This window comes from Hyalella azteca, unplaced genomic scaffold (genome assembly GCF_000764305.2).
Source record: "Hyalella azteca isolate HAZT.00-mixed unplaced genomic scaffold, Hazt_2.0.2 contig16561, whole genome shotgun sequence".
Taxonomy (NCBI): Eukaryota; Metazoa; Arthropoda; class Malacostraca; order Amphipoda; family Hyalellidae; genus Hyalella; species Hyalella azteca.
The window spans coordinates 27,808-54,614 of record NW_025946378.1 but is presented as its reverse complement, the minus strand read 5'-3'; the positions used below and the strand labels follow the sequence as shown (position 1 = coordinate 54,614).

Below are 26,807 nucleotides of genomic sequence, written 5' to 3'. Positions count from 1 at the left end.
CCTCTTATATAATTGTTAACAAAAATGCACAATCGGGCCGCTAGGCACAAGCCGCAAGATTCCAAACGTATCAAAAATTTGTCATGTTGAAGCTGCAAGATTTCAGAAACAAGTAGGAAAATTCTAATCCTGAGTGTTGGTAGCTGAGACATGAATTGGAAAAATCTTGCTGTGCGCCTGTGCCTAGGCAATAGGCATCATAAGCTAAGGCATGCACATATTGATTTAGACCATAGAATATTTAGGCTAACCTAACTTTTATTCTGGAATCTGGATTATGCTGTTAATGAATATTCACCTTTCTGTTTGCAGTCAAATCTGATCATTGGGTTGGGTAGTCTAAGTCATGGATGTTTGGCCATTAAGATTAAGGCAATACTCTCTTGCTTCTATGCTCAGGCTGCAGCTTTTAAGTAGAAATTCTGTTGTATTTTTCTCCAAATCTTGTTCAGAAAATTTGCTGCAATATCAAAAAGGTATTTTTCATCAATGTCTCTCATTTTCAACGGAAAATACAAGCAAAAAAGGTACAGTACTTAAGAGTTAAGACTGTAATAATCTTTTCATAATTATAAGAACTTCTGTTTCTTGTGGTGTTATATACAGTTATAGCTCATAGCCATGATTTAAGCCTGCAAAAGAGTTGTCAGCTGCACTACATTTTTAAATTTAGTTACCGTACTTGAATTGTTTAAAAATGTATTAAGTTATCTGAACTGATATAATTTTTTTTGTGTTTAGTAGTACAAAGTAATCAAATTCAATTGGCCTGTCAAAAATCTTTGGCAAACATTAGAATGTGCACTTAACTTTTAATATCCATTGTACAGCAACAGCATCAATTATAGCTGGTAGTGATTACATTGGACAGACTGCTATTATCCACTAATAATGACGTGGTACTAATATTTAAAATTCTAGTAGTTTTATCATTTGTAATTTATAAATCTATTTTTGCCCACAAAATTTGTCCTATTAATGTTTTAGAAACAAAACCACTAAGTGTAATAAGAGTTGAATTGAACAGGTCCTCTCCATGGAGTCAAGATTTTGGACCTGACTCGGGTGCTGGCTGGTCCATTTGCAACAATGGTGCTCTCAGATTTAGGTGCTTCTGTCATCAAGGTGATATCATCAATATAGAAAGCCACGTCAAGAATATTTTTCATTAATGAATGGTAATTGTGATATGATAAGGATTAAGGTATGTACCTACTTCAAAATACTTGATGGGGTGTACCAGTGAATTATTTTGCTTGGTGGCTGATATTTCAAAAATGTTAAGTAAAAATATCTGAATTTCAGTACCATCAACTATTTTTTTTAGTTAACTGGATAATGCTTATCTGTATCTATCCATGCAATGGTTCTTATTACTTGATTTTTTCAGGTTGAGAAACCTGGTATGGGAGATGAAACTCGCACATGGGGCCCTCCTTTCGTAGGATCTGAGTCTTGCTATTTCCTTGGGATCAACAGGAACAAGTCCAGCCTTGCGGTTGACCTGAAAACTCCGGAAGGAGTAGACATACTGAAGAGTTTAGCTGCTCAGTGAGATTTTAAATATTATTCTGGATAATATGGAGCTGTTTCACAGAAGTCTATTGCTGCTCAATAGGATGTTTGCATTGTGTTATTTTATTTTTTCAGTTTCATGATCTTTGTTAAATTTGTGTGTTTTAAATTTAGTTGATATAAAGATAGCCTATTATATAGGTATTTCTTATATAGTACACTAATCTCTTGATACAGTACTTCTTACAATTCATGTTGTTATTTTTTCCTTTAATCTAAGTGTGGTCATGATTTTGAAGTTTGGATGGTTTAGAGCCAAGCTTCCTAAGTTTTTTGTGACTGCCACCTAGCTATAAGGGTGGGTGGTTTGAGGCAACAGTGGCAAATTATTGCCAAATGATCTTGTGTTGAGTGGTAAATCGTTCATGGCATCATAGTATTTGCATATCACGTGAAAAATATCGCAAACTACTAATTGTCTGCAACCCACACACTTCCAAACTCGTTTTCTGGTACCTTCACCTTAACACTTTTTATCTCGTTTATTTGTGTCTCATTAAGTGATACTTTACAGGTGCGATGTATTTATGGAAAATTTTGTGCCCGGCTCACTGGCACGTGTGGGCCTCAGTTACGATGATCTGCAAGCCAGCTGCCCTGGCCTCATCTACTGCTCGTTAACGGGCTACGGGCCCACAGGGCCGTACAGCAAACGTCCAGGATATGACGTAATGGCGGCCTCAATAGGGGGCCTCATGAGTGTAACAGGGCCAGCACAGGGTCCTCCATGCAAGGTTGGCATCGCAATGACTGACTTAGCAACAGCTCTCTTTGCACATGGAGCCATCATGGCGGCGCTCATCGAGCGGAGCAAGACTGGCCGAGGACAGAAAATAGACTGCGATTTACTGAGCACTCAAGTTGCGTGCATGACGAACCTCGCGTCCAGTTACCTCAACGGAAATGTTGAAGGTAAGCCTTACGGTTCAGCGCATGCCAGCATCGTGCCGTATCAAGCTTTCCAGACCAAAGATGGTTATATTTCTGTAGCTGGTAACAATAATGAACAGTTCTCCTCTTTATGTCATAACATGGACCTGTCATATTTATTAACATGTAATAAATTTTCTGATAATAGTTCTCGAGTTCGCCACCGTGATGAGTTGTTGCCAGTGTTGGAGAAACGTTTCTTAGAATTGACGACAGGAGACTGGTTAGAAAGATTCGAGGGGGCAACGTTTCCCTACGCTCCAGTCAATACTCTGTCTCAAACTTTTGCTGACCCACAAGTGGTGCACAAAGAAATGGTGCAAACCATCGATCATCCAAGTATCGGACCCATAAAATTGCTCGCTCCGCCCGTGCAGTTCAGTGAATCTGTTAATCAAATTCGTAGTCATCCTCCGCGTCTTGGTGAACACACGCGCACAATACTGACTGAGCTCTTGAAGTATGAACCTCATTTTATCGAGGATCTTGCGCGACGGAAAATAGTACAGTTATGCGACGATTGAAGATTTGTCTCAACCATAGGCAATTTAAACACTTATTCTGTGAGTATAAGGCTTCCTTGTTCAAATGTATAAATTTACAAAATAGGTTGTTATCGAGAATAATCTTTTAAATCATAAAATCCATGCATGATCTCGAAAAATTTCGATTTTTCATTGTATTTTGGTTTCTTTCCTTTGGCGTTGCTCTCTGTGATGTCATTAAATGGCATTCCAGCGTATGAGTCAGTATGAGGCAATGGAAAAACTTTCTTCAAATTTCTAGATCTTGCCATCTTTTGCTCACTCAAGGTAGTGTAGAAAGTAACTTTCAAAGTTGAAATTTTTCATCAATTGTTCTCGAACTAGGCTTACATTTATAGTAGTAGGCTTTATAGTAGTAGGCTTAATAGTAGTAGGCTTACATTTATTTATAGTAGTATAGCTTGAGTCGTCGTTTCAAGTGAAATTATGCTTGACATGAAAATGCAATGAAAGAATGTATGGGATAATATTTAATAAGTTGTAACTTTCCGCTTTATGTACACTTTCGAAAAATTCTAGTAAACCTTTGGCTACCTACCCATTTACGGATGAAACATATATTTTTATGATATTTTGATGGCTCGGAGTTTTTTGTTAGCAGCGAAGCGAAATGTTCAATGCTGTTACGATGGCTTTTTTTGTACCTATGTTGGCATGTTTTTTCCTCTGGCATTAACTTTAATTCTTTGCACGCATTTTGTAGCAGTAATGCAATAATGAGGCATGTGATATCTTTGCACCATTGCTATCTGTTGAATGCTTACCATACTTTTCCTGTTATGGCTGGGCAGTTTTTTCTCAATTTTGGCTTGTGACGTGATGATCGCGTTTTTTTTTTCTCGTTATTTTTTCACCATAGTATTTATACCTACCTAGTTCTGAGATGATGAAGTTTGCTCTCTGTTGCGAAATGCGTTAAAATTTCCCCCAGTCTATTTTCAGTATTAAGAGCCTCTTTCATTAAATTTCGTTTGAGAAACCTGACATTTTTGTGATATAAAGTACTTTGCTCTCTGTTATGTTTAAATGAATGATAGACATAAACGTTTTTCCCATAAAGGATCGATTACAAACCAATTTTTCTTTCCAATTTCAACATTTTGCACGCGCAGCATTCGGCGCTGTTAAACCATAAAAACAATAACATTTTACTTCTGCGGAATTTAATCATTAAGTAATACATACCTATCTTCTTTTCCTATGGAACAAACTATTTTAGCTAGTTTGTTCTATCGGAAAATAAGATATATATTTCTTAATGATTGATTTCAATGCAATTTTATTCAGTAGTTAGTCCGGTTGTATTGCCCCTTCTTGTGCGAGATTTAAATTTCTACAGCATGATATTCTTCCTAACTTATAAATACCGTATACTTGTATTCTAGTACGTAATAATAGCTGCTACAAACACCAGGACGTGTATACTATACAAATCGGAGCTTACTCGATCGTCTCTGAAATCTAGAATTTTATAGCATAGAGGTTTGCAAGAAAAATTAAAATTACACTGATAAGATATTTTTGTTTACAATTTATGCAATTATATTTTATTCATTTTTAGTTGTGATTTTATTTTATTTGGAGAAATTTTCCATTCGTTTGGTATCGAGCCGCGAACTTTGCGTTTGTGACATATCATCGAACGGCCAGCCCTAAAATGTCATGCGTAGCTATCTCCATTAAAATGATTTTCTTATATTAGGTATTCTCTGCTTTACAATCTAATGCCCTTGGCTCCAATAATACACTAATAGATCTAATCAAATTTTTCCCTCCATTTAACGGGAGGAATCTACCGTGAAATTTTATAATTTTCGACGAATTGAAGTTTATCAATAACAAAATTGATTTGGCTTCTATTTTAGATCGCGTTATTAACAACAATGCTCCAGCAGCACTTATTGAAGTAAACTTAAATCAAGTTCATAATCCCATTGTGTAGACTCGTATAATCTCGGCTCAGACAGCGGTGATGAGGTTGACGTCATAGGATGACTCTTCTCCTTCGTAGGCCCGTGTTGAATCCCTGGGCGACTCGGCAACTGAATCGGCATCTGCAAAAATCAGTTCTTTACCAAGTGTGCGGTCAAAAAATTAGGCTTAAACTGCCGTTTGTCTCTCCATCATAATTATGACTTTAAATGATTTGATTATTTTTATTGATTGTCAGGGCCAATTACTTCTCTGATGTGTGACACAACGATTAGTATAGGGGATTTTTTCACTGTCCTAGCCGTCGATAAAGCAGTGTTCCTTGGCTAAGAATAGTTACTGTCATCGTGTATCTACAAAATACCTTGCTAGCTGGCGTTTTCCATCCGGGCCATCCCTTGTTAACATTACAATGATACGTATATTTTCACAGGTACTGAAGCGGAAATAATTATTAATTAATTTAGAAACACTATTGGTCCTCACCATCACTGCTGCCGTCATCATAGGTCGACGATGTGGTAGCTTTTGCTCGATGTTTGGCCTGGTGCTTTCCGCGTCCTGATGTTTCATCGACGATGGATTTGATCACGGGCGTTCCGTCGTCACTATCGTCGTTATCGCGTGCATCAATTTTATTCTCTTTAGCTTTAAGATTCTCAAGATCTTCTTCTAAAGTTTTCTTTATGTCGGCCTTGTGGCTTTTCATTGCTCGTACGTCGCCGTGGTCCGCGGGCCGGAAGCCAGGGTTGATGTAAGAGAACGGACGCACGTCGAACGGCACCTTCTTTGGAGGAATTAGCCCTGTGGGAGGCGTTTCAACTTCTCTGCAGAAAACGTTCAAACATCGTATTGAAAGTTTCTCCTTGATAATTGACTGCATGCATGCGGCCATGTGAATATTATATTGCATGCTTCATGGTGAAGCAAACATGAAGCAATAATTTAATCATCCTATTGCAATGATTAAGATTTGATAAATTTGAGTGCCTCGGATGTCAATGTTGGTACAAGAAATTTTAGACGTGTCATAAAAAGGAAGGTAACGTATTTCAAAACGTGACATTAGCGAGCATATCATCGACTTCCTTCGCTCATCATAAGTTTTGTTTTATAACAATAGTGATTGCTAAGGTTGATTATCTAGCGATCAATTTGATTATAATATTTATATGGTAATACTCACTCGTAGTCCGCTTTTGGCGTAGGTCGCTTCGGTACAGGCGGTTTAACGCCGCTCGTCGACACACGATGCTCCTCACGCGCTGGCGGCCGGGCAGGCACTGGCGGTCGAGCGCTGCCGTAGAATTCTTCGTCCTTGTAATCGTCAAGAATCTGTTCGGGATTATCGTATTCGTACCGGTTGGAGTAGCCTGGTGCCTGTACAATGCAAAGAAATAATTTCAATTTTCTTGGCGTTGAGGCGGGGGAACATTATTTAAATTTCGCAGTCACCTAGATTCATATGCGATACAAAAGAAGTCAAGCATGTTATTTAGAGAGTAATTTCAGTTCTTATGTTCAGAACGAAAGCTTGTCATCTGACTCGTTTCTGGCTGGACTGCCTTCGTATTTTGTTTAGTATAATTTAACCATGAATTCGATGACAACACTAACAGTTCGTGAAATATTAACCTGCATTGTTGCGTATCCAACGCCCTTGGTTCTTACAAGGCAATGGTAGAAAATTTTCAAAAAATGAGAAAGGATATGTTCCTTTCTGTTCGTATTTCTACAATTGTACGGAGTCGAATAAGGTTTACTTAGAAAACTTCGCAATGGCGAATTAATTTTTTTAAATTAGAATTTATACATGAGCTTTTCTCACCGTATTTTCTCTTCTCAGCGACATCCGATACGATGGATGCTCGGTTGGCAAGTCTTCATTGAAGTCATGGCCGTTGTTATCTTCATAGTACGAGTCATACGGTAGGGCGGCTGCATCTTCTGTGAGGTCCTCATTCTCAGGATCGTCATACTGATACTGTGGCATATTATTATATTGATCCTCATTCCTATACATGGACGCCGCTCTTGATCCCTCTCCCATTTGTGCAATAACTTGCTGATGCTGCGCCGCAAGACTAGGATTTGGCTGATACCCTACGAACCGAGGCGTCTCTTGCACTGGCCTCACGATTTCTGTGTTAGTTGGAGTTTCTTCGTGGCTTGAACTTGCCGTTGCTGCGTGAACGATGGGCTGCAATTCGACCTGTGTAATGCCGGCTCGTTTCAGCGAGTCTGTTTCGGTCAACGTTAAATGTTGACTGTCTTGTGTTGTTGGAGTTCGTATCGCACTTGTGGGTGTTACCACTGGTGGATCAGCAACCTGGTGGCAAAAACAAAGGCACATTAAATTAAATTTCTCGTAGGACGCTGTAGCATCAACGAGCACGACTATTCCATTGAGCTGAGGTCAAATAGCTTCAATTGTTGTATTTCAATATAATTGAAATGGAGTTTTAATCACAGTCAATCTTGAGCGTATTCAAATTTCTATTTCATCTGGAGTCTAGACGTATTCGGTAGACATCAGACATCACTATCAACTGGAGCACGGCATTTTGCAAAATGAACGAGTGATTGAAGGGAAATAACAAACTGAGAGTGAAATGAAGCAAATAAATTACAATTATTTGGTTCGAAATTAGGCTCTTCACTAGCTATCACCGGAGAAAGTTTTCGTCTATCGATGAACCGATCTGTGGCCTTAGTAACTATTGGCCATAACATAAAAACTGGTACTTTGCGCCCGTTAAATTCAACCTTAAATGTTGAAGTTTTGAGTTGCAGTGTCATGTGCAATTTATCCGTTATGTGGGGCTGACTTGAACTGCCTTTCTGAACAGTGAAGATTAGAGATTTGAAAAAAAAATTTACTTTCTTACTTTCATCTCAATTTTACATTTTGGCTAATTTTAGCTGTGGGCCTAAATTCATTTCTCTTCACAGATGTGCTGAATTTTATGGCACAATTAACATCGAGCCCGTTCCTTAAACTTGTATCTACTTGACAGCATTATTTACATCTTAATATCGCGAGGTCTTGAAGGTATATCTTCTTCAGCATTACCTATATCTCTATAGAACCCGTTCTTTAAACTTATATCTACTTGACAGCATTATCTATGTCTTTATAGAACCCGTTTCCTAAACTTATATCTAGTTGACAGCATCATTTACATCTTACTATCGCGAGGTCTTACGCACTTTGCTGTTGGCTGCGTTGCTGTTGAGTGCGTCATGCCTCACGTCACGAAGCGCCCTCGCCACGATCACGAAGCAGACGATGTTTAGGACGTACAAAGCCACTCCGCGGAAGGATATTAGCATCATCATCACTGCTGCGTTGTGGGCATTGCCTTCTCTGCGCTGCAGGGAGATGTTTGAACGTTTATTTTGCGTTAAGGTAGCTCTCGCGATCACAGCTAGTGAGCTATGAACGTTCATTTTGCGTTCAGTTAGTTCTCGCGAGCACACCTAGTGAGCTAAGAACGTTCATTTTTCGTTCAGTTAGTTCTCGCGAGCACACTTTATGAACTATGAACGTTCATGTTGCGTTCAGTTGGCTCTCGCGAGCACACCTAGTGAGCTAAGAACGTTCATTTTTCGTTCAGTTAGCTCTCACGAGCACGTCCAATGATTCTATGAACGTATAAATTGCGTTCTGTCAGTTCTCGCGAGCACACCTTATGATCTATGAACGTTCATTTTGCTTTCAGTCAGTTCTCGTGAGCACCTTTAATGAGCTGTGAACGTGTATTTTGCGTTCAGTTAGCTCTCGCGATCACACCTTATGAGCTATGAACGTTCATTTTGAGTTCAGTTAGCTCTCGCGAGCACCTCTAATGAGCTATGAACGTTCATTTTGTGTTCAGTTAGCTCTCGCGAGCACCTCTAATGAGCTATGAACGTTCATTTTGAGTTCAGTTAGCTCTCGCGAGCACACCTAGTGAGCTATGAACGTTAATTTTGCGTTCAGTCAGTTCTCGTGAGCACGTCCAATGATCAATGAACGTTTACATTGCGTTCTGTCAGTTCTCGCGAGCACACCTTATGAGCTATGAACGTTCATTTTGCGTTCAGTCAGTTCTCGCGAGCACACCTTATAAGCTATGAACGTTCATTTTGCGTTCAGTTCTCACGAACATCCTTTATGAGCTAAACGGAGACGATCAATGATGTAATTTTTGTTTTCAATTGATGAAAACTGGGATGATTTCAGGCAATGATGCTTTTGAGTGATGTTTTTAAAATTAGACGCGAATAAATTCAGTAGTTCGGATGAACTTTCCGCAAGTTATTTCGTTATTAAGATAAATTCGCTATTTGTTCTGAGTAAACATTAGTTGCTTCTAGACGTTTAACAATTATTTAATTTAATCTGGAAATTTTGGCAAAAATTTAGGCGACAACAAATGGGCACAACTATCATCTACTATTGCAATTCAAAGTTGAGCCCATTGAACTATTTTGTTGATGTTGCCAACAATCTTTCATTATTAGCTTAAAGCTTCTCTCCCATCATCCTATTGGTCAATGTCTGCTTAATATGAGTATCTTTTATCAATATTTTCATTTTCAAATTATTATTATTTCCTCTGTATAGGAAAATATAGAAGATACTCACCCCAATGTCCATACTGTAGAAGACTCCCGTGACCGTATCTAGGATAATGATAAGTGCGCCGGCGATGAGCCACAAAACGTAGTCTCCCCATACTCTTTTCTTGAACAATTCTGTGTCGAAGAAAATAATTTCACTTTATTTCATTTCATTTCTCTACGATTTAATGAATGTTTCGGTACATCATAACTCATATAATTGAGGTGCAGTTTGCTCAAACAAAGCGAATTCTTGTTTTATTCGGTATTTCTGCATATCAAGAACTAATTTATTATTGTTTAAGGAAAATTTATTTAGGTTTGAAGATAACATTAATTAGTAAAAACAAGTTAGCATAGAACGCATATTGCAACGTTGCTAGATGCTTGACTTAGGTCTACTCGATGCGATGCGACGTCAATATTTGAATGGAAGCGCGAGAACAAATGTTGAATTTTAGCGCTGTTTTTCTCTGATTAGTCATTAGTTGTATATATTTTCACGAATGCAAAAATGTTTGTTTATTATCCCATGTTAGTATATCTTCGATTTGTGAGAATTAAGTTGTTATTATTCCTCAATTTTACTTCTGCAATCCCGATATCAAATAATCACTCAAAGCATAATACCTATTAATGTAGTAATGTCAAGTAACTTCTTATCAGATAATATATAAATAATAATTGTTAAGGCATAACTGACGTGTAAGCAGCACAATAGCCCCAGCTATCCAGAAGGCGTGTAGGGCGGTGTATGAACACTCGTACGCGAACACTGCGTTAGGGTTCAGCGGCTTCAATTCTGAACATGGCGTCGCGTTCTGCGATGTTCCTGCTCAAAAAATGTTTAAAATAAACAACTGACTTGTGCTATGACAACCTGGGTATGGAAGTGTACGTTCATTGATTATAAAATGTATATCAAGCAAGCAAACGTCAATCAGAATTTTTTTTATAGCATTATGATTATTTTTTTGACGCAGGGTCACTTTAACAATTCAAGAAAACTTTAAATCACTCGTACCGAAACTGTGAAGTTAATTGAAAATATTTGCTTGACAGGCATGCTAATGATCTGTATCAACCTTGGTTAGACTTGCTTGAATTCACCTTCACAATTTTGGGTCCACCTATACTGAGTATTACGTGTGCATATACTTTTTTTACCACTGTCTCTTTGGGAAGCTTGTTGGATGAATGATAATAGTTACTTTATAATCTGTAATCACCATATGTAGAAATAAGTGTATTCGACTAAAGAATAGCGGGTGTGCGTTTAAACTTGAAAACGTGTGAAAGGATGATCTTCATAACTCATCGCCACTCTTAATTATAACACGTACTTTTACGGACGTTGTCTGGTGGGAATTTACAAATCTTGCAATGCATATGCCCATTGTTTTAAATCCATAGATTAGGGGTTTTTCGGGGGTTTTAAAGCCAAACCCATGGTTTGAAAACCATAGGATAAAAATCACAGCTTCTTCGCTTGTGGATGCCTCACAAGCGACAGTTTTACTGAACTATCGCCACAAGATTAAAATTTCATCTGGGGATATTTTGCACATTAACCTAATACATTATTATTTTAACTCACCGCAATCGAGATAATACGAGGCGTACTGTACGAAGGAGCCGCCTTTGCCTCTCATGGTCTCAGTGCCTACGAGTATGAGCACGACGTTGATGCCGATGTAGCCCAAACATTGAATCTGCACGAGAGAATTTCGTCATCTATATGCTTTACGTCCTACGAATGACATCTTTTTCTATGCTCATACCCTGTGACGTGTTTGGGTTGATGCTGATGCGCCACCTTCGTCGTCATCCGTATCCAAGTCGTCGATAGGCAGGTCGCCTCCTCCCTTGGGTCCGGAGGTAAGGTTGAACGTGTTCCGTCTATCTGCCTTTTATTGAGCCAGCTGATACAAGAAGCTGTTGCTTGTCAATTGGTGAGGGTAGTTTCCTATAACCGGACGATCCCGGAACTTGCTCAATAACTCGTCCAGTCGTTTCTTGAATGTCGCAAAGGTGAACTCCCTTCCTCTCCGCTCATTTTACAAGGCACTAAACAGCCTCGGTCCTACCACGGACAGTGATACCTCATGAAGAGTGTGCTCTGGCCAAAGCTCGGTTAATGAATGGGGGAATCCTGCAGTCTCCTCTTCCTTATTTCGTTGAAAAATGTCATTATTTCGAAGATCTCACATTCAAGACTTTTGGAGATCCCACATTTGGAGATCTCACTTTTCCAGTGAGTTCGGTCCCAGATGTTTCAAACTGCCCCTGTAGTTCAGCTACAGCTCCCTCAAACCGCTGATCCTGGACGTGAAAGTCCGCTGGAATGACTTGTTTCCGCTCCGCGCCCGCCATGAGTGGCGCCCAAAGCTGGCAGCAGTACTCAACTTAACTATTTCCTCGATGTGGTCATCGAACGAGGCTTCGGTACTCATCGACACTCCGAGATCTCGAACAAGTTGCTTATCCTCAATTTTTGTGCCGTCTGAGGCTAAGTAGCAATGTGGCATCCCGGTCTCTGTGTCATAAACTAACTGTGTTTCATATTGAGTTTGCCTTCATTGTGAATATTTTCATTCATTTAGATGTGTATTTCTGACAAATATGTGAGTGCCCAACTTTTTAAGCTACCAGCATTCTACCTTCTGTTAACTTCGTAGCCGGTTTTAAATCTTGGCTTCCATATCGCTCAATAATCAAGTTAACAAATCATGACAGGAGTTATATACATATCTTCTTAAGTGTATTCTATAAATATTTTAGTTCGTTTAGTTAGTTCAAAAGTTCATCAGCTAGATGAATGTTGACACACATTCTCAACAATTCTTTTTAGTGATACGAAATATTTGTAGAAATTATTCAGATAAATTAGACACTGATCTTGTCATCAACCGCGGACACTTGTATCGGGCCTCTTTAGCCGGGCATGTTTATAAGTACTCCTCAACCCGTACACATTAATCGGCACTCATTAACCCGGATACGTTAATTGGCACTCATTAACCCGGACACACTTATCAGCACTCCTCAAACTGGGACACTTTTATCGGCACTCTGCGACCCGGACAACACAAACTCGCCTAAAACTTTGCCGCTTCGTTAGTGAATATCGTTTTATATAAACGTGTATTGCTGCTATTACCAGCACAGTCTTGTAATGAAGCTATATTTCATTACAGTGGCTCAAGTTTTCAAGCTGATGCTGGCCCATATTTCGTCGTCTTTTTAGAATAATGCCAAATATGACTGTCATGGGAGTTATGTCCTTCCCAGTTAAAATTTTGAGCCGAGACCGGCGCCGGGTTTAGCCGGGCTGGTCGCGCTTTAGCAGGATGGAGCCGTGAAACTATAACCGGCCATCTATCCCTAAAACTGCGCTGCGCCATGGCTGATATAGAGAAAAATTTCTAGCAGCTGGGCAGGGACGGAACGCTGCGCTGTTTTAGCGCTGGTACTTGGATTGTCCGGCAGGGAGCTGTGCAGAGCAGCTAGCAGGCCGTGCATGGGGGGGTTTTGAGAGAGGGAGGAGGGGTAGGGGTTGGAAACAGTGAGTCAGTAACGGGAGAATGAACTTTAGATGATGGCGAGTCATTTGTTCTGTATTATAGTTAAGTAGTTCATAGAGCCTAGCATGGTAAGGTGTTCGCGTGGCCTAGCTGGTAGAGGCGTGGACATACGACGCGGAGAACCTGCGTTCGAATCCCGGAGCTTCAGTCGACGTTTGCAGATAGTTCATAGCGGTGAGTAATTTGATGTGTATATTTCCTCGATAAATGAATTTGTTAGATTCCAAATTACGTTGCTAATGTCAATACGATGAGAATGTCAGTAACCAATGTCAATACAACCTGTCATTGCAAGAGAGAAGTCTAGGTGATCTCAGAGAGAGAAGGAAAAAAATTTTTTTTAATCGTTGTTGACAAACGGTGACGCGTAACTGCCGCGTACACTGCCAGAGCCGCCCCAGAGCAGGCGTTGGGCAGGTTTGAGCAGGCGGCGCTCAGTAAGGGCTGCATGACGGCAGGACAGAGCACACCTGGGCAGGTACTCAGAAGCTAATTAGCGCTGATACGCGGCTGGCGATATCGTCTCTAAAGCGGACATTTCTGCTCTATCGCTGCCCTGTCGCGTCTCTACGTCGGCTCTGCAGCCGGCGACGGCCTGCTCTATTCCCTGCCCTAAATTTTAACTGGGTTAGCTATGGGAGTTTTTAAACATTGTCTGAGAATTAACACCACACTAAGTCTCATTTGTTATCTAGGGTTAAATGTTGAATGAAAACTCTTCCGAGTTTCCGGTTTTGTTAGCTTAATGAATGCTTTATTGGGTCAGCCATAGCGTGTTGGGAGCGTATAGCGAGCGATAAGATATCAACTAATTCAGTGTACGCTTTGTTAAACAGCAGGATCAGTATTATTTCCTCGATTATTGCTTCATTCTTATTGCAAAGTTGGTTATTCGTTTCAGCCTCTGATCACATACTAAAGGAACTGAACAAAATTGTATGCGCTACTAAATCGGTTTCAATGTAAACGAAATTTCTGTCGCTTTTAGTATGAAACCAGTTAACAATTAACTAGTTTCCTAAATTAATTAATTGGTTTACTAAAATTATAATGAATTATTTTTCATACTAAATTATTTAAGATTACTTACCACTGTGTAGGCCGCCACTAGCACCGTGATCTGGTAGAGATTAAGGCACATTTTTCTCTTCTCTGGCCCAATGGGCGAAAAAATTAAAAATATCTAGGAACTCCGCTAAGAGGCGTAATTTCAAGGATTACTCTTGATAAACGTGTGTGAAAGTATTATGATAATAATGTTACCTAGCCACAAAGCAAAAATTTGTAATTATTATCAAAGTTTTGAGTATGCCCATTTTACGATGTGTGCTTACGAGTCACATTCCTGTTCTGGGTCAGTGAAAATTGGATGTGCGAAATTAATTCGTGCTATCCACGTTATATACTCGTAGCAAAACCTGGCCGCGGGAGATTTCTTCCTACAAAATCGTACTTTTATTATGGCAATACTCTTATCTGTGAGGATTCAATTACAGAATAAACCAGCAATACCTCGAGAAAATGATACCACAACTACTTTCCACTTGATCATGCACACAAAATGCGACTCTAGTTATCAACGAAATATGACAAATTATTGGACGAGGTTATGCAACAGCACTTATACTGTTTCACAATTTTGTGTACCATTGCTAGCAGTCAACTCAACCATGAAAGGCAACCTTCACCAGCGTATCATCACTCTACACTCAGAATTAGAACTGACTCACAAGGCTACAATCTCGCTACTTCTTTTCTCTCGTCGATATCGCCCTTATCTTTTTAGCTTATCGTGCGTATCGAAGGCTTCAGTGCGTGTCATTTCAATATCATTGATATCATTGAAGATTGAAGATCTTCTTGCGCAATATTATTGTTGGCGGACCATCAGCCACTCGTAAACTGCCAGCAGTCAGCAACCCATAAACTGCCAGGCGTCAGCCTCCCGTAAACTGCCAGCAGTCAGCAAGCCTAACTGCCAGGCGTCAGCCTCCCGTAAACTGCCAGGCGTCAGCCATCCGTAAACTGCCAGGCGTCAGCCTCCCGTAAACTGCCAGGCGTCAGCCTCTTGTAAACTGCCAGGCGTCAGCCTCCCGTAAATTGCCAGCAGTCAGCAAGCCTTAAACTGCCAGGCGTCAGCCACCCATAAGCTGCCATGCGTCAGTCACCCGTAAACTGCCAGACTTCAGCCTCCCGTAAACTGCCAGTCGTCCGTTGCCAGTTAAAGGCCGGGTTCACACCAGACTGACGGGCGCGTTCTAGCATAAGCCAGTCACGGTCTACTTCAATATTCTTGAATGCATTTCCATAGAAGCATTCACACCATGGACATGGCATGTGCCTAGCACGGCTGGTGTGAATTCTTCTGTAGAAATGCATCAAAGAAGATTGGACCGTACCGTGACTGGTATATACCTGGCACGTGCCCGAGTATGGTATGACTAGCCCGCCTAAATTAAAAAAAAAAGGAAGTTGTCGGCACCTGGCTTGCTTACTTCAATTTTTTTTTATTTGAGATCGTTTTTATTATTTTGTTGCAATTGTTTACTGTAATTTAAATGCAAGATTTAACTAAACATTTTTGGCTTCCTTTACTGTATATTTAAGCATATATTTGCATCAACTGAATCTCATTTAATCGGAAGGTTTGAACTTCTTGACCATGTTTTATCTATCGTCAAAGTTATTATCGAACGGTTTTCGCAGTAACGAACGAAATTCTCTTGATAAATCAGGAATGCGCTATACGTGCGTGTTCTGTAACATGATGCTGCAATCATCATATCGCACTGATATCAACATTAGTTGAAGAATACTCAAGTTTGTGAGAGCAATACTGATAAATTAACTGCTCCTAGAATCTGAATGTTGATTACGATATTAATCGAGACATGTGATGACGATATCGTTTGTGGTTCCTTTATATGTTTATTATATTATACGTTTGGTACGCCTATTATATTATGAGTTTGGTACGTTTGTTATTATTAGTTTGGTATGTTTATTATATCATACGCTTGGTACGTTTTTATATTATGCGTTTGAAACGTTTATTGTATTTTACGTTTAGTACGCTTATTATATCATACGCTTTATACGATTATTATATTTTGCGTTTGGTACATTTATCTTTTTATCTATTATATTATACGTTTGGTACGTTTATTATTTTATACGTCCGGTACGTTTATAATATACGTTTGGCACATTTATTATATTGTACGTTTGGCACATTTATTATATTGTACGTTTGGCACATTTATTATATTGTACGTTTGGTACGTTTATTATATTATACGTCCAGTACTTTTATAATATAAGTTTGGCACATTTACCTATTATATTATACGTTCGGTGAGTTTATTATATAATACGTTTGGCACATTTATTATGTTATACGTTTGGTACGTTTATTATATTATAAGTTTGAAACATTTATATGCGAGACAAAAATTGTCTTCGGACTGAGGATAAAAATCCAGACAATTTTCACCTTTCTTTTTAAAATTTTAAAAATCCTGGACAATACCGTGACCGGACGTCACAGTATTGGAATTGGAACTGTACAATTTCCTGGGATTTACATTTATTACGGTAAGTGAGAGAAATCGAGACATGCCAGTCAATCCTCAATTTGAAATTAATTTATAAATTTTTTGAGCAAAATTTGGCCAGCTTTCAACATTTTTATTGGTTTTAATTTGGAAAATGATATTGCTAATGCCCATCATGGAGTTGTGGCAGCCGCTTGGCCTGGCTACTACTGACCGCCACTAATTCTAGGCTAGTGGCCTCGCGTAGAGGGGTACTGGCTGCTGCTGGAGCTATTAGCGAGTGTCTGTCAGTAGCTGGTCACGTGACCAATCAACGGTCTTTTTATTGGCTTAATTTAGCACAGTTAGGATTTATATCGAATTACGTTTCGCGGTTTATAAAGAATAACTTTTATATCGAAAACTAGTTATATATTATCGACTAAATCTAATTTCGTTATCAATATGTTATGCACATATATCTCTCTCTCAATTTTGATTCACTTCGAAACACTCTCATATATGAATGATCTACTTTCAATGTATATATCGGACTGCAATTTTGATCTATGATTAATTCGTATTTTTTTGGCAATACAAATTGCATTGAAGTCGACCAATGTATCCCCCATAAACTAAGAATTCAACATTCAGCATAATAATATCAAGTCAAGCGGTTGATAATCCAGATAAATTCAGGGTAATTTTCGTATTTTGTTTTCTTTCAACTTCAAACGTGTGTCAACCATGACATCTTCATATACAAAAATATTTTAGCCTCGTAATAACTGCAGGAACCGAAAATGTCTTGGTTATAACAAAAACTCATGCTCCGAGATTATGAAAGTATTTCTTCCATCACTAATACTCGTTGTTGCTACTCGTACCTTGGCTATAGAGTAACTTCAAAATGAAACCAGTGATGGAAAAGGACCCTATCAATTATTTTGCATTAAAATTACGTACTGAACAATTGTGATAAATACCGCTAATGTCAATCTGTAGATGTATTTTTTGCACTTACTATTCACACCTGTCCGGTCGTGGCAGCGCCCATACGTTTACCAGACGACGCCATGGGCATGGCTATGCCTCTCGACCAGTCTCTGCCCGAAAGTGAAAGTGACAGCAGAGAGAGAGCAAGCGCTGCACTGTCGTTAGGCTTGCTCCATGAGCAGCGCATTAAGATCTCTCTGTGATCGTTTTACCGGTTTGCATATAATAAAATCATGAAGAGAACATAATATTTCTAATTCGTTTTCTGCGCATGAGGGAAACGACAACCTTAACGTGGAGTAAAGAGAATTTCCCCCCAGTCCGTCGAGTCGCTGACGTTACACGTGCCCGATGAGCAGCGTATTCGAATCTCGGTGCTTGTTTTAACTGTGCATTTCGAAGATAGTATCCTAATTTTCAGACAAACTGGTGCCAGTTTGTGTGTAAAATTTAGGTTTAAACTAACGACTTGATGAGGGGACAGTGAAAGAGTGAAGAGATTTTTTTGCCCCGTCCGTATATATAGTTGTTACTAATGAGCTTTTTAAATACAAGCTTGAAATTATGCGGTTAAGCATCTGCTTTAACTTTTTGCGCCTCAAGATGTTCCTTACGATGATTGTGAAAAACTTGTGATGTGATTGCTAGTATCCATAATATGAAGTCGGATCACTAATTTCTCCAAAGCATGTGAAATTTCGTTGAGCTTGTGGTGCAAAATATGATACTACTGTTTTTTGCAAAAAATTTTCAACGTCACTTCGTGTACAGTGGAGTATATCACTATTATCACAATGCTTCGAGCAATTAAAAAATAGAGAGTCATTGAGTTATTGATGCATCAAGTGGTTTCATTCATTACGTACCATTGCATGTCGATTATTAATTATAATCACGGCTCATATTAGATAGAATTTTGTTTATTTCTTGAAGTTGATATATAATAAACAATTATCAGAAATTGAGGTTACATAAATTTGTCAATTATATGTTTTCTGGGTCTCTGCAAGAGATCGAGTGTTGTCTTTCACCAATAAACCGTACAATTTTGTTCTCTGACAATGTTGCATATTGTTCGATCTTAAATACCACCGTAAAGAATACATCAATGCAGATATGATACCGTGAACAAATACCGTGTATCCTGACAAAATCGTCAAAAGATAATCGTCTGACATTTCTGTATATAATCATGCTGATTCTTCAATATCATGATCCAATTAAGAACTTCGAAATAATTAAAAGTGACGGATTCATCGCTCGAGTGATGCACGTGATGTCTGTCAAAAATAGCATGAAAGCACGATCATTCAGATAACAAATATTTTATAATCTCTGAATTGATTGAATTGCTATTTCCAGCAGTATGAGGTTATCGTTTCCCTCGTGTGCCAACGCCGCATTCAGAATTTTAAATTCTGTGTATGATTTTATTCGCTGCATACGTCGCTTATCGATTGTGTTTAGTTCGCCTTCGCTTAGGCAAGAAATACCCAACAGTTTAGGCAACTCTAATTTCAACGTTATTTATACGATTTCAGATAATAGCGATAACAAAGAGCTATGTAGGTAGTATTGTACTTATTTCTAGAAGATGACAAAACTCGATTTTACTGAGCAAATTATGAACGACTATTGGAAAGCTCAGGAGAAATGACAAAAATTTCTTTGGTAATTTTACGCACTGCGGCGGTCGCTTCGTGCGCTCTCCTGATTTTCTACTCGATCAGCAGCCTTCTCTCCAATTATGAATGGAGGCAAAACGTCAGCTTTTGGGGAGAGAAAAATAGCTTTGACTGGAGTCAGCCGAGGTGAGCGAGATACGTTTGACCTAACGCTACGGTATAAAAAAGGTATAACGCTACGTTTGACCTTTTGATCGTGTCTTCCGTGACATGGATCCTGTTTGGTATTGGAATGCTTTTTCAAGGTTCGGGGTTGTTTGGAGTTAAACTGTCTGCTGCTGCTATATTTTTCCGATGATTTTCCTGTGGGTACGTGTTTTACTATTATGTGTATTTTGTTGCTTGCCATTTTTTTTTCATCATCATTTGCTTCCAATACACAATATGTAAATAATCGAGCTCTGGAGTTAACGAATTGTAACTTTATTAAGATTACAATGAAGTTTCGCTATACGTGTTACAAAACTTCGTTCTTGAAAGTTTAATGCTAACACTGAATAGTGCCGCCAATAATATTTATCTTGTATCAATTGTGTGCTTAACAAATATAACAATTGATAACATAACCAAACATCTTAACATAACAACATATAACATAACCAATAGAGTCTTATACTATCAGACAATACAGTGCTTTCTTCGGCCAGACAATTTGTTTAGTCTGCTCGGACATTTCATATAGCTAGAAATTTAACATATTTAAATTATTTTTTTTAACTTGAAAAAGATTTAAGAGCTTATAGTTAAGCGTGAATAGACTTAAATTTGCATTGTGAAACTTAATAATTAGTTTCATTGCATTGTAAAACTCAATACTACATATAGTTTTCAAATTTTTTTCAATACGAAATGATTTTAACTTGCCTTGAATTTGTGCTTTTGTAAACGCATCGCACTCCTTCTTTCATTATTATTCAACAAGTGTTCACACATCCTCACAATAATGCTCTCATTCCGCTAATCGAAAATTGTTTTCAAGTTTCGTTAGAAGCACTAAAGATTCTCTCTCATTTTGTGCTTGTCGGCGCATGTTTAAGATCTGTAGAAATTCTATGGGATTTCGTGTTCGAAGTGACACTCCCCTGAATGCCTTCACCATGCCTTCCTCTGAATGCCTTCTGGCTTTGGGTCCCATTTGTGGGGTCAAATGGTCATGTGAGCTGAAATTATACCTTTTCACATACCTTTTTCTGAATTCCCTGAATTTAACTTCTCTCTCTCTGAAGCGGGTGTATCTCTGGTGTCGTTTCGTGAAAGCCTTCCATTTGAGAATTTCTTTGATTCTGTTTTAGTTCACCTGTTTTGATATAACTCTCTGGAAAACAAAAGCCAAACGTCAATGGGGATTTTCCGCCCTTGTAGGTGATCAAAGACTTGAGATAATTTCATGATCCAGATATTCTTTTTTTCTGCTTATGTTAAGATCAGGTTTACTGACATGCGTCAGCAAACCTTGTGGCCATCATACCTATTTTTACTCTCCGTTGTTATCCAATATTCAACCAGTTAGAATGTAGGCAATTTTAACTAGTTTTTAGGTTATATGCCAATGAGCTTAATCTCTACTATTTTTTTATTACAGAGAGAAACCCGACTTAGATAAAGAAATCCTATTTTTCAACCGCATTCCGAAAACCGGAAGCGAAATGTTTGTGCTGCTGATGACCTGGCTACAGCGGCGCAACTCCTTCACGCACCTCAGGCTCCGTAGCAACGATAGGAACCTCACGCCAGATCAACAGGTAGAACTTATTATTATTATTATTATTATTATATTAATAAAAATTACTTAATATTATTGATTATTATTGAATAACAATGATGACAGATCAAGAAGTGGGGACAGAAGAAGCAACATTTTATTTTCAGTGCACGCTCGAGTGGATGTTTTTCAGTCATTGAATAAGGGTTGCGTTGGGACTCTCCACTGTAACGTCAATGCATCACGAACGAAGCAAGAAATTCGAGAAAAATGTTATGATCGTGGATTTTTACAGTACAGCAAGATTTTGTACATTTCTTAATCACTGAAGCTCATTAGAATCCTCTGACAGATAATCGAGCAACTTCATTTTGATTATAGAATTTAAATAATTGGTTAAATTGTAATCTGTGGAATTGATTCGTTCTTATCAATTAAATAAGCGTTTATTAGATAGTGTTGAACTTTTCGCAGTTGTCCCTCGTGTCCGAAATGAAAACTCGCATGCAAGCTGCCGCCCCAGCGCAGCGCGTGAGTTTCGACCGCCACCTTCACTTTACGGACTTTGCTGCGCTCGGCGTCCCGCGGGTCTCGTATTTCTCGATGGTCAGGGAGCCCATCGAGAAACTTACGTCTCGGTTTGTGGTATTCTAATAGGATGAGTGCATACTTGACTGTGAAGTAAAGTAGGATGAGTGCATACTTGACTGTGAAGTCCCCTCAGGGGGGACTTCTAACGTGTGTCTGTGCTCGTTAGAAGTCCTATGGGATTTCGCGTTCCTAGGGGGATTGTTCCTGAGCGCCCCACCGCTGAGCTCGCGGTGTCTGACTGTAGGTCTCAGTTGTGGGGTTAAGTTATTATGTAGGTAGGATTCCTTACATTTCCCTTCTCTGTCTCTCTCGTGCGGGCGGCCGACGTCCCGTGTAAGCGACCTCTTGTTCGAGTGTCTTCGTTTCTGTTGCTTTTCACCTGTCCCTCCTTGTCACTTCGTCTTTTTGAGATGCTAACGCTGCTTCCCTCGAGCCAGCTTCAGCGGGCTGGACAATTGAGACCTTCCGCCCCTTGTGGGTGATGAATAATTGAGACCTTCTGCCTTGCTGGCGATGTTATATTATGACCTCCGGCGCGAAATAGCTCTATAGCTGAAGCGCTAGCAAACCATCATACTACTACTACTTGACTGTGAAGTAAAGTAGGATGAGTGCATACTTGACTGTGAAGTAAATTAAGCTTGCTAGTTTTGCTATTGGCGAACCTATATTATAGGAGAACTGAATCTATCTGTAACCGGATGAGCGTCTCGCGGGTTTCGTACTTCTCGATGGTCAGGGAGCCCATCGAGAAACTTACGTCTCGGTTTGTGGTATTCTAGTAGGATGAGTGCATACTTGACTGTGAAGTAAATTAAGCTTGCTAGTTTTGCTATTGGCGAACCTATATTAAGAGAACTGAGTCTGTGTATCTGTAACCGGATGACAACTGTCATAATTTTCATGCGATGTGAATTGATATGAAATATTTTTCTACTCTACGTATGCAAATAAATTGTTTATATTAAATTTTAAAATATCATATAACTTGCGTATTATGGAAGATTTAATTATTCATTGCATAATTTTTAGCATGTATGATGACTGATGTGATGCTGAGAACACTTATATGTATATACGCAAAGGCATCGAATACGACTATGACAATTTTTGTGAAACTGTTAATTTTGTGCATATTAGTTTATGATATTCGATACGTATCTACGACATATTCTTAATCAGTATTCAAACTAAAAATATTTTCATTGGAAAATCTATTTCCAAAGTACCCCATTTCTTGTTATTGAAGCCGAATAAGAAACACTATTTAGCTTAAATGCCACTATTTACTACTTTTTAAAAATTTTTTTAAAAAGTAAACTTGGTTAGGTTTTACTACGCACGCGCCACACCCCGGCCCTTGGGGTACACGCCCCCAGGCCGAGCCCTCCCCCCACGGGAGCCTCCCCCATACGCTACGCTGGAAGAATGCGTCGCCGCGCGTCATCCAGCGTGTACCTTCGAGCGTGGCCGCCACTATGACCTCACCATCGCATACTTCTGTGGTCACGCGCCATACTGCACGTATGCTGCTCATTATACTGCATGTTGTAGCTTGTACTGTACCTTGTTACTTCTACTGCACGTATGCATCTCATTATACTGCATGTTGTTACTTGTACTGTAATTGGTTACTTATACTGTAATTTGTTACTTATACTGTTATTTGTTACTTATACTGTAATTTGTTACTTATACTGTAATTTGTTACTTGTACTACAAGTCATTACTTATACTGCACCTTGTTACTTAAAATGTAATTCGTTACATATACTGCAGCTTGTTACTTATACGGCACCTGGTTACTTATACAGCAGGCTATTACCTCTACTGCACGTCGTTACTTATGATGAACGTTATTACTTATACTGCGCGTTGTTACTTAATCTTGTAACTTGCACAGCGCTCTGGTACTGATTCTGCACCCTGTTACTTATACTGAAAGATATTACTAACTTGCGCAGCACCTTGTAAGCGCGAAACTTACCTGTTCACAAACTAACTCGGCAATTGATTGAAAAAAGCCCCTTAATGCTAACAATTATATTCTTCTCTGATATCTAATCAAATAATTGCAAACAAAATTTTTTTGCATAAAGTTTCTTATTTGGTAGATAGGAAAACGAATTTTGCTAAGATTTCTTCCTCGTGAAGGGAGCTTAGCAATGAGGCAGCGTATGAAGAAGCTGAGCGCAACCTGGTGCGTCACTTCAGCGTCGTCGGGGTGCTGGAGGAGCTGAACGCAACACTCGCGCTGCTCGAGAACAAACTGCCGAAATATTTTTCCGGCGTCACCGAATTGTACCATCAAGATTTGGGAGGTAATGCATATGCAACAGTTGTTCATTTACTCACATATAAAATCTTTTGTATCGATAAGTATTCTCAGAATTTTTTCATGAATGGTTTTCATTTTCATTTTATTGAATTTTCAATTTCTCATTGAACCCTGAATAACCCCCGAATCGATCAATAGAGCCCGAAAATAAATCTAATTCGATAAGTATGCGGTTGTCATAGAAACTCCTGTTTGGTTGACCTCCAAACTATAAATTTTAAGTTTCTGAATTATAAATACCACCGCAATTGAATACATTTTCCCTCTAAAAGGTCATGAACGTCCCCTCATTATTATTAATAATTCTTCATGTTAGGCAATAAAGCCAGCGAGCTTGCCGCGTGACTGTAGCACAGGTAAAATATATTGCTTTCTCATCGAACGTCTGCTAGAAGTGGTCACGTCTGCCGTGGAGCTCAGCTGAATTATGTTTTCGCTGTATGAGATTTATATTATATCGCATGTAGTTTTTTTTAGCAGATTGATTGCTCAAAGAGTTCAAGTTAATTCTATCTGAGCTGTTACAGTTCGATACGCGAGTACAGTGATAGTGATTTGGCAGAAGCTGTTCTTTAATGCTAGTTTCTTTGAGAAAAGCAATAAAAAACTGGTTAATTATTAATACTCTTCAGTTTTCAAAAATATTGGCATTGATGATAGTGATTTCTATATTGGATTTTTCAGCTCCACATCTGAACAAGAATTACCAGCGTCCGCAGAATCTTTCCTCTTCAGCGGAGGCGGAATTGCGGGCAAACCTCAGCCTGGAGCTACGCTTCTACGAGACTGTTAGAGATCGCTTATTGCATCAAGCTTCTCAATTATACGTACATTGAAATAATAGGCTTTGTAGTATTACATATTTTGCTGGGTGGCAGAGAATTTTGAACGCATTGTCATAGTGTATGTCGATCTCATTAAATATGTATATTATCTACATATATTGACTATCGTAACGAGTGCTTCAAAGGACGGGCTATTTCAAGTCTGACGTGATATACAGTTTTGGGTTCAATTATTAAATTAATAAAATTTACTTTTAAAATAAGGAAGGAATTAAAGAGTCGATACTAGTAAATGAAGTTCAGCATATACTCTGTTATTTATTTGCGATAAACACTATTTACAATCTTTGACGGACTTTTTTGTTTCAACAATAGTATTAATTATAAGATTCATGTACAAATGAAGGATAGTAGCAAGCTAGACAATTATTTTGTTAATTAGTTGAAGATATCAATGTTCCGTTATCGGCATAGCGACCACTCGAAAACTGCCAATTTCATGCATTAAAATTCATCCATTTTTTAGCACATTTTTTCCTTCCGGTCATCTCATCGTCTCAGGCCTGAAACTAATCAGGAAACAAGTCAATTTACTAAAGTTTGATCTCTCATGATGGTTAAAAATTCAAGTGATAACAAAGTGAATCAAGTCGAACAGCATAAAGGTGCACACACAGTTACGTGGATGGAAATCCGAAATGCTGTTGCCTGTAGAGTGAGGCAGGAAACACGATATTGTTTAAATGGAGACAACATCTTGATGAAATAACATAACATCGCAACATAATATCCATCAAACTATGGCCTGACGAGACAGTACAATCAGCCGCAACATCAAAATTTTCGAGTGGGGGAAATATCAGCAGAGGCGGAGTTCCGTTGCCGTGAAATAAAAAAATATAGGAAAAAAAATAATTTTATGTATTGACAAATAAATATATTCTAGAACGCGGCTGATGGCCAAACGATGTGAAAACTGGATAAATTTCTGAGACAATTTCATAGTCATAATAACAATTCAGCGTAAGCCGCTATGTACAGCATTTTCCACAGGACGATGTATGAACAAGCCCATATGCGCGAATCTGAATAACTATCAATAAATTGCTAGCCAACGAGATGCGTAAGAGGGAATGAAAGGAAGAAGGTAACAGCAACCACATTATCATAAATACAAATATTTAAATAAATATAATCAGTCCATTTGTCGGTACTATAATCTAGTGATCTAGTCTAAGGGTACGCACACAGTGGAAGCAGGTTTGCCCGCGCGGGCAACCTGCTCTAACCTGCCGCAAGAATGAACATAGGATAATAATGTAAGTGTTCACAGTGGAAACCTGTACGAATAGGCTTCTGTATTCTATGGTTTCAGGCGCCAGCCTGAGCAGGTAACCAGCACGCTGGCAACCTGCTGTCACTGTGTGCGTACCCTAATGTTTAGTTTAGGTTTAGTAGCAGAAATCCACCTAAATCACACAGAGCTGCGAATATAAAATCAAAGCCCGAAATAAGGGCATCAATTCGTGCTATTGAGAAGGTTAAGTTACATCACTTCTACACAGCAAAAGCAACAGAGTCATCGAGTTGAAAATAATTATTTAGCAACAGAGTCGTCGAGTTTAGAATAATTATTAAGTGGGATGCTGGGTGAATATAGGTAATTAACTAATGAACCTCAGGTGACGCAACATTCAGAACAAAAATACTGGACGACTGCTTGCAATATTTCTAATTTTTATCATGAAGAGGTAAATAATTAAAGAAATTTTACCGCGATTGATCCAATTGTTGAGCAAACGTTCAACAATATTCTATTTAAGGCACAAAACCGCCAACAAAAAGTGTGAAGGCAGTAATAATTGTCATGAATCTATCGAGAAAATTCTTATTCAACGCTTAAACATGCTTCAGTAACAGGAAAAAATATAACTCAGTACTCACTGCAGTGAGTGACAGAGAGCGCATTTTCTCATCGACGAAAACGTGAAGTCAGACAGACAGAC

The 26,807-nt window shown here is 38.8% G+C and overlaps 2 protein-coding genes across 5 annotated transcripts; one reads left to right on the top strand and one right to left on the bottom strand.

Annotated features, from left to right (window-relative positions):
• The first annotated feature begins 311 nt into the window (after positions 1-311).
• LOC108676814 (succinate--hydroxymethylglutarate CoA-transferase-like) lies at positions 312-25,322 on the top strand. 4 transcript variants are annotated; one of them, XM_018164951.2, is made up of 6 exons: positions 18,693-19,511; positions 20,968-21,127; positions 21,562-21,725; positions 23,008-23,202; positions 23,833-23,999; positions 24,701-25,322. In XM_018164951.2, exons 1-6 carry the CDS (start codon positions 19,354-19,356, stop codon positions 24,850-24,852), a joined length of 996 nt encoding a protein of 331 aa, XP_018020440.1. In that variant the 5' UTR covers positions 18,693-19,353; the 3' UTR covers positions 24,853-25,322. The 4 variants fall into 4 exon arrangements, with proteins under 4 accessions (XP_047740896.1, XP_018020439.1, XP_047740895.1 ...); XM_047884940.1 differs by lacking the exons at positions 18,693-19,511; positions 21,562-21,725; positions 23,008-23,202; positions 23,833-23,999; positions 24,701-25,322 and adding exons at positions 312-527; positions 1,028-1,125; positions 1,391-1,551; positions 2,090-2,487 and having other exon boundaries at positions 20,968-21,052; XM_018164950.2 differs by lacking the exons at positions 18,693-19,511; positions 20,968-21,127; positions 21,562-21,725; ... (1 more) ...; positions 23,833-23,999; positions 24,701-25,322 and adding exons at positions 312-527; positions 1,028-1,125; positions 1,391-1,551; positions 2,090-3,405.
• Positions 4,599-14,881, bottom strand: LOC108676812. Its single transcript, XM_018164949.2, has 9 exons — positions 14,262-14,881; positions 11,185-11,299; positions 10,291-10,419; positions 9,613-9,722; positions 8,193-8,354; positions 6,811-7,311; positions 6,169-6,362; positions 5,469-5,809; positions 4,599-5,104 (listed from the first exon to the last, which is right to left on the bottom strand). Exons 1-9 carry the CDS (start codon positions 14,310-14,312, stop codon positions 5,010-5,012), a joined length of 1,698 nt encoding a protein of 565 aa, XP_018020438.1. The 5' UTR covers positions 14,313-14,881; the 3' UTR covers positions 4,599-5,009.
• Positions 25,323-26,807: the final 1,485 nt, after the last annotated feature.

What these genes read in the sequence shown, in the direction of transcription:
- LOC108676812 (XM_018164949.2), bottom strand. Translation starts at nt 14,312, where the DNA reads ATGTGCCTTAATCTCTACCAGATCACGGTGCTAGTGGCGGCCTACACA. An exon ending in TAGTGGCGGCCTACACAGTG is followed by an intron (nt 11,300 to 14,261) that starts GTAAGTAATCTT and finishes TCTCTCGTGCAG; the next exon opens with ATTCAATGTTTGGGCTACAT. An exon ending in GCAACGCAGCCAACAGCAAA is followed by an intron (nt 7,312 to 8,192) that starts GTGCGTAAGACC and finishes TTTTGCCACCAG; the next exon opens with GTTGCTGATCCACCAGTGGT.
- LOC108676814 (XM_018164950.2), top strand. Translation starts at nt 347, where the DNA reads ATGGATGTTTGGCCATTAAGATTAAGGCAATACTCTCTTGCTTCTATG. An exon ending in GGAAAATACAAGCAAAAAAG is followed by an intron (nt 528 to 1,027) that starts GTACAGTACTTA and finishes TGAATTGAACAG; the next exon opens with GTCCTCTCCATGGAGTCAAG. An exon ending in CTGAAGAGTTTAGCTGCTCA is followed by an intron (nt 1,552 to 2,089) that starts GTGAGATTTTAA and finishes GATACTTTACAG; the next exon opens with GTGCGATGTATTTATGGAAA.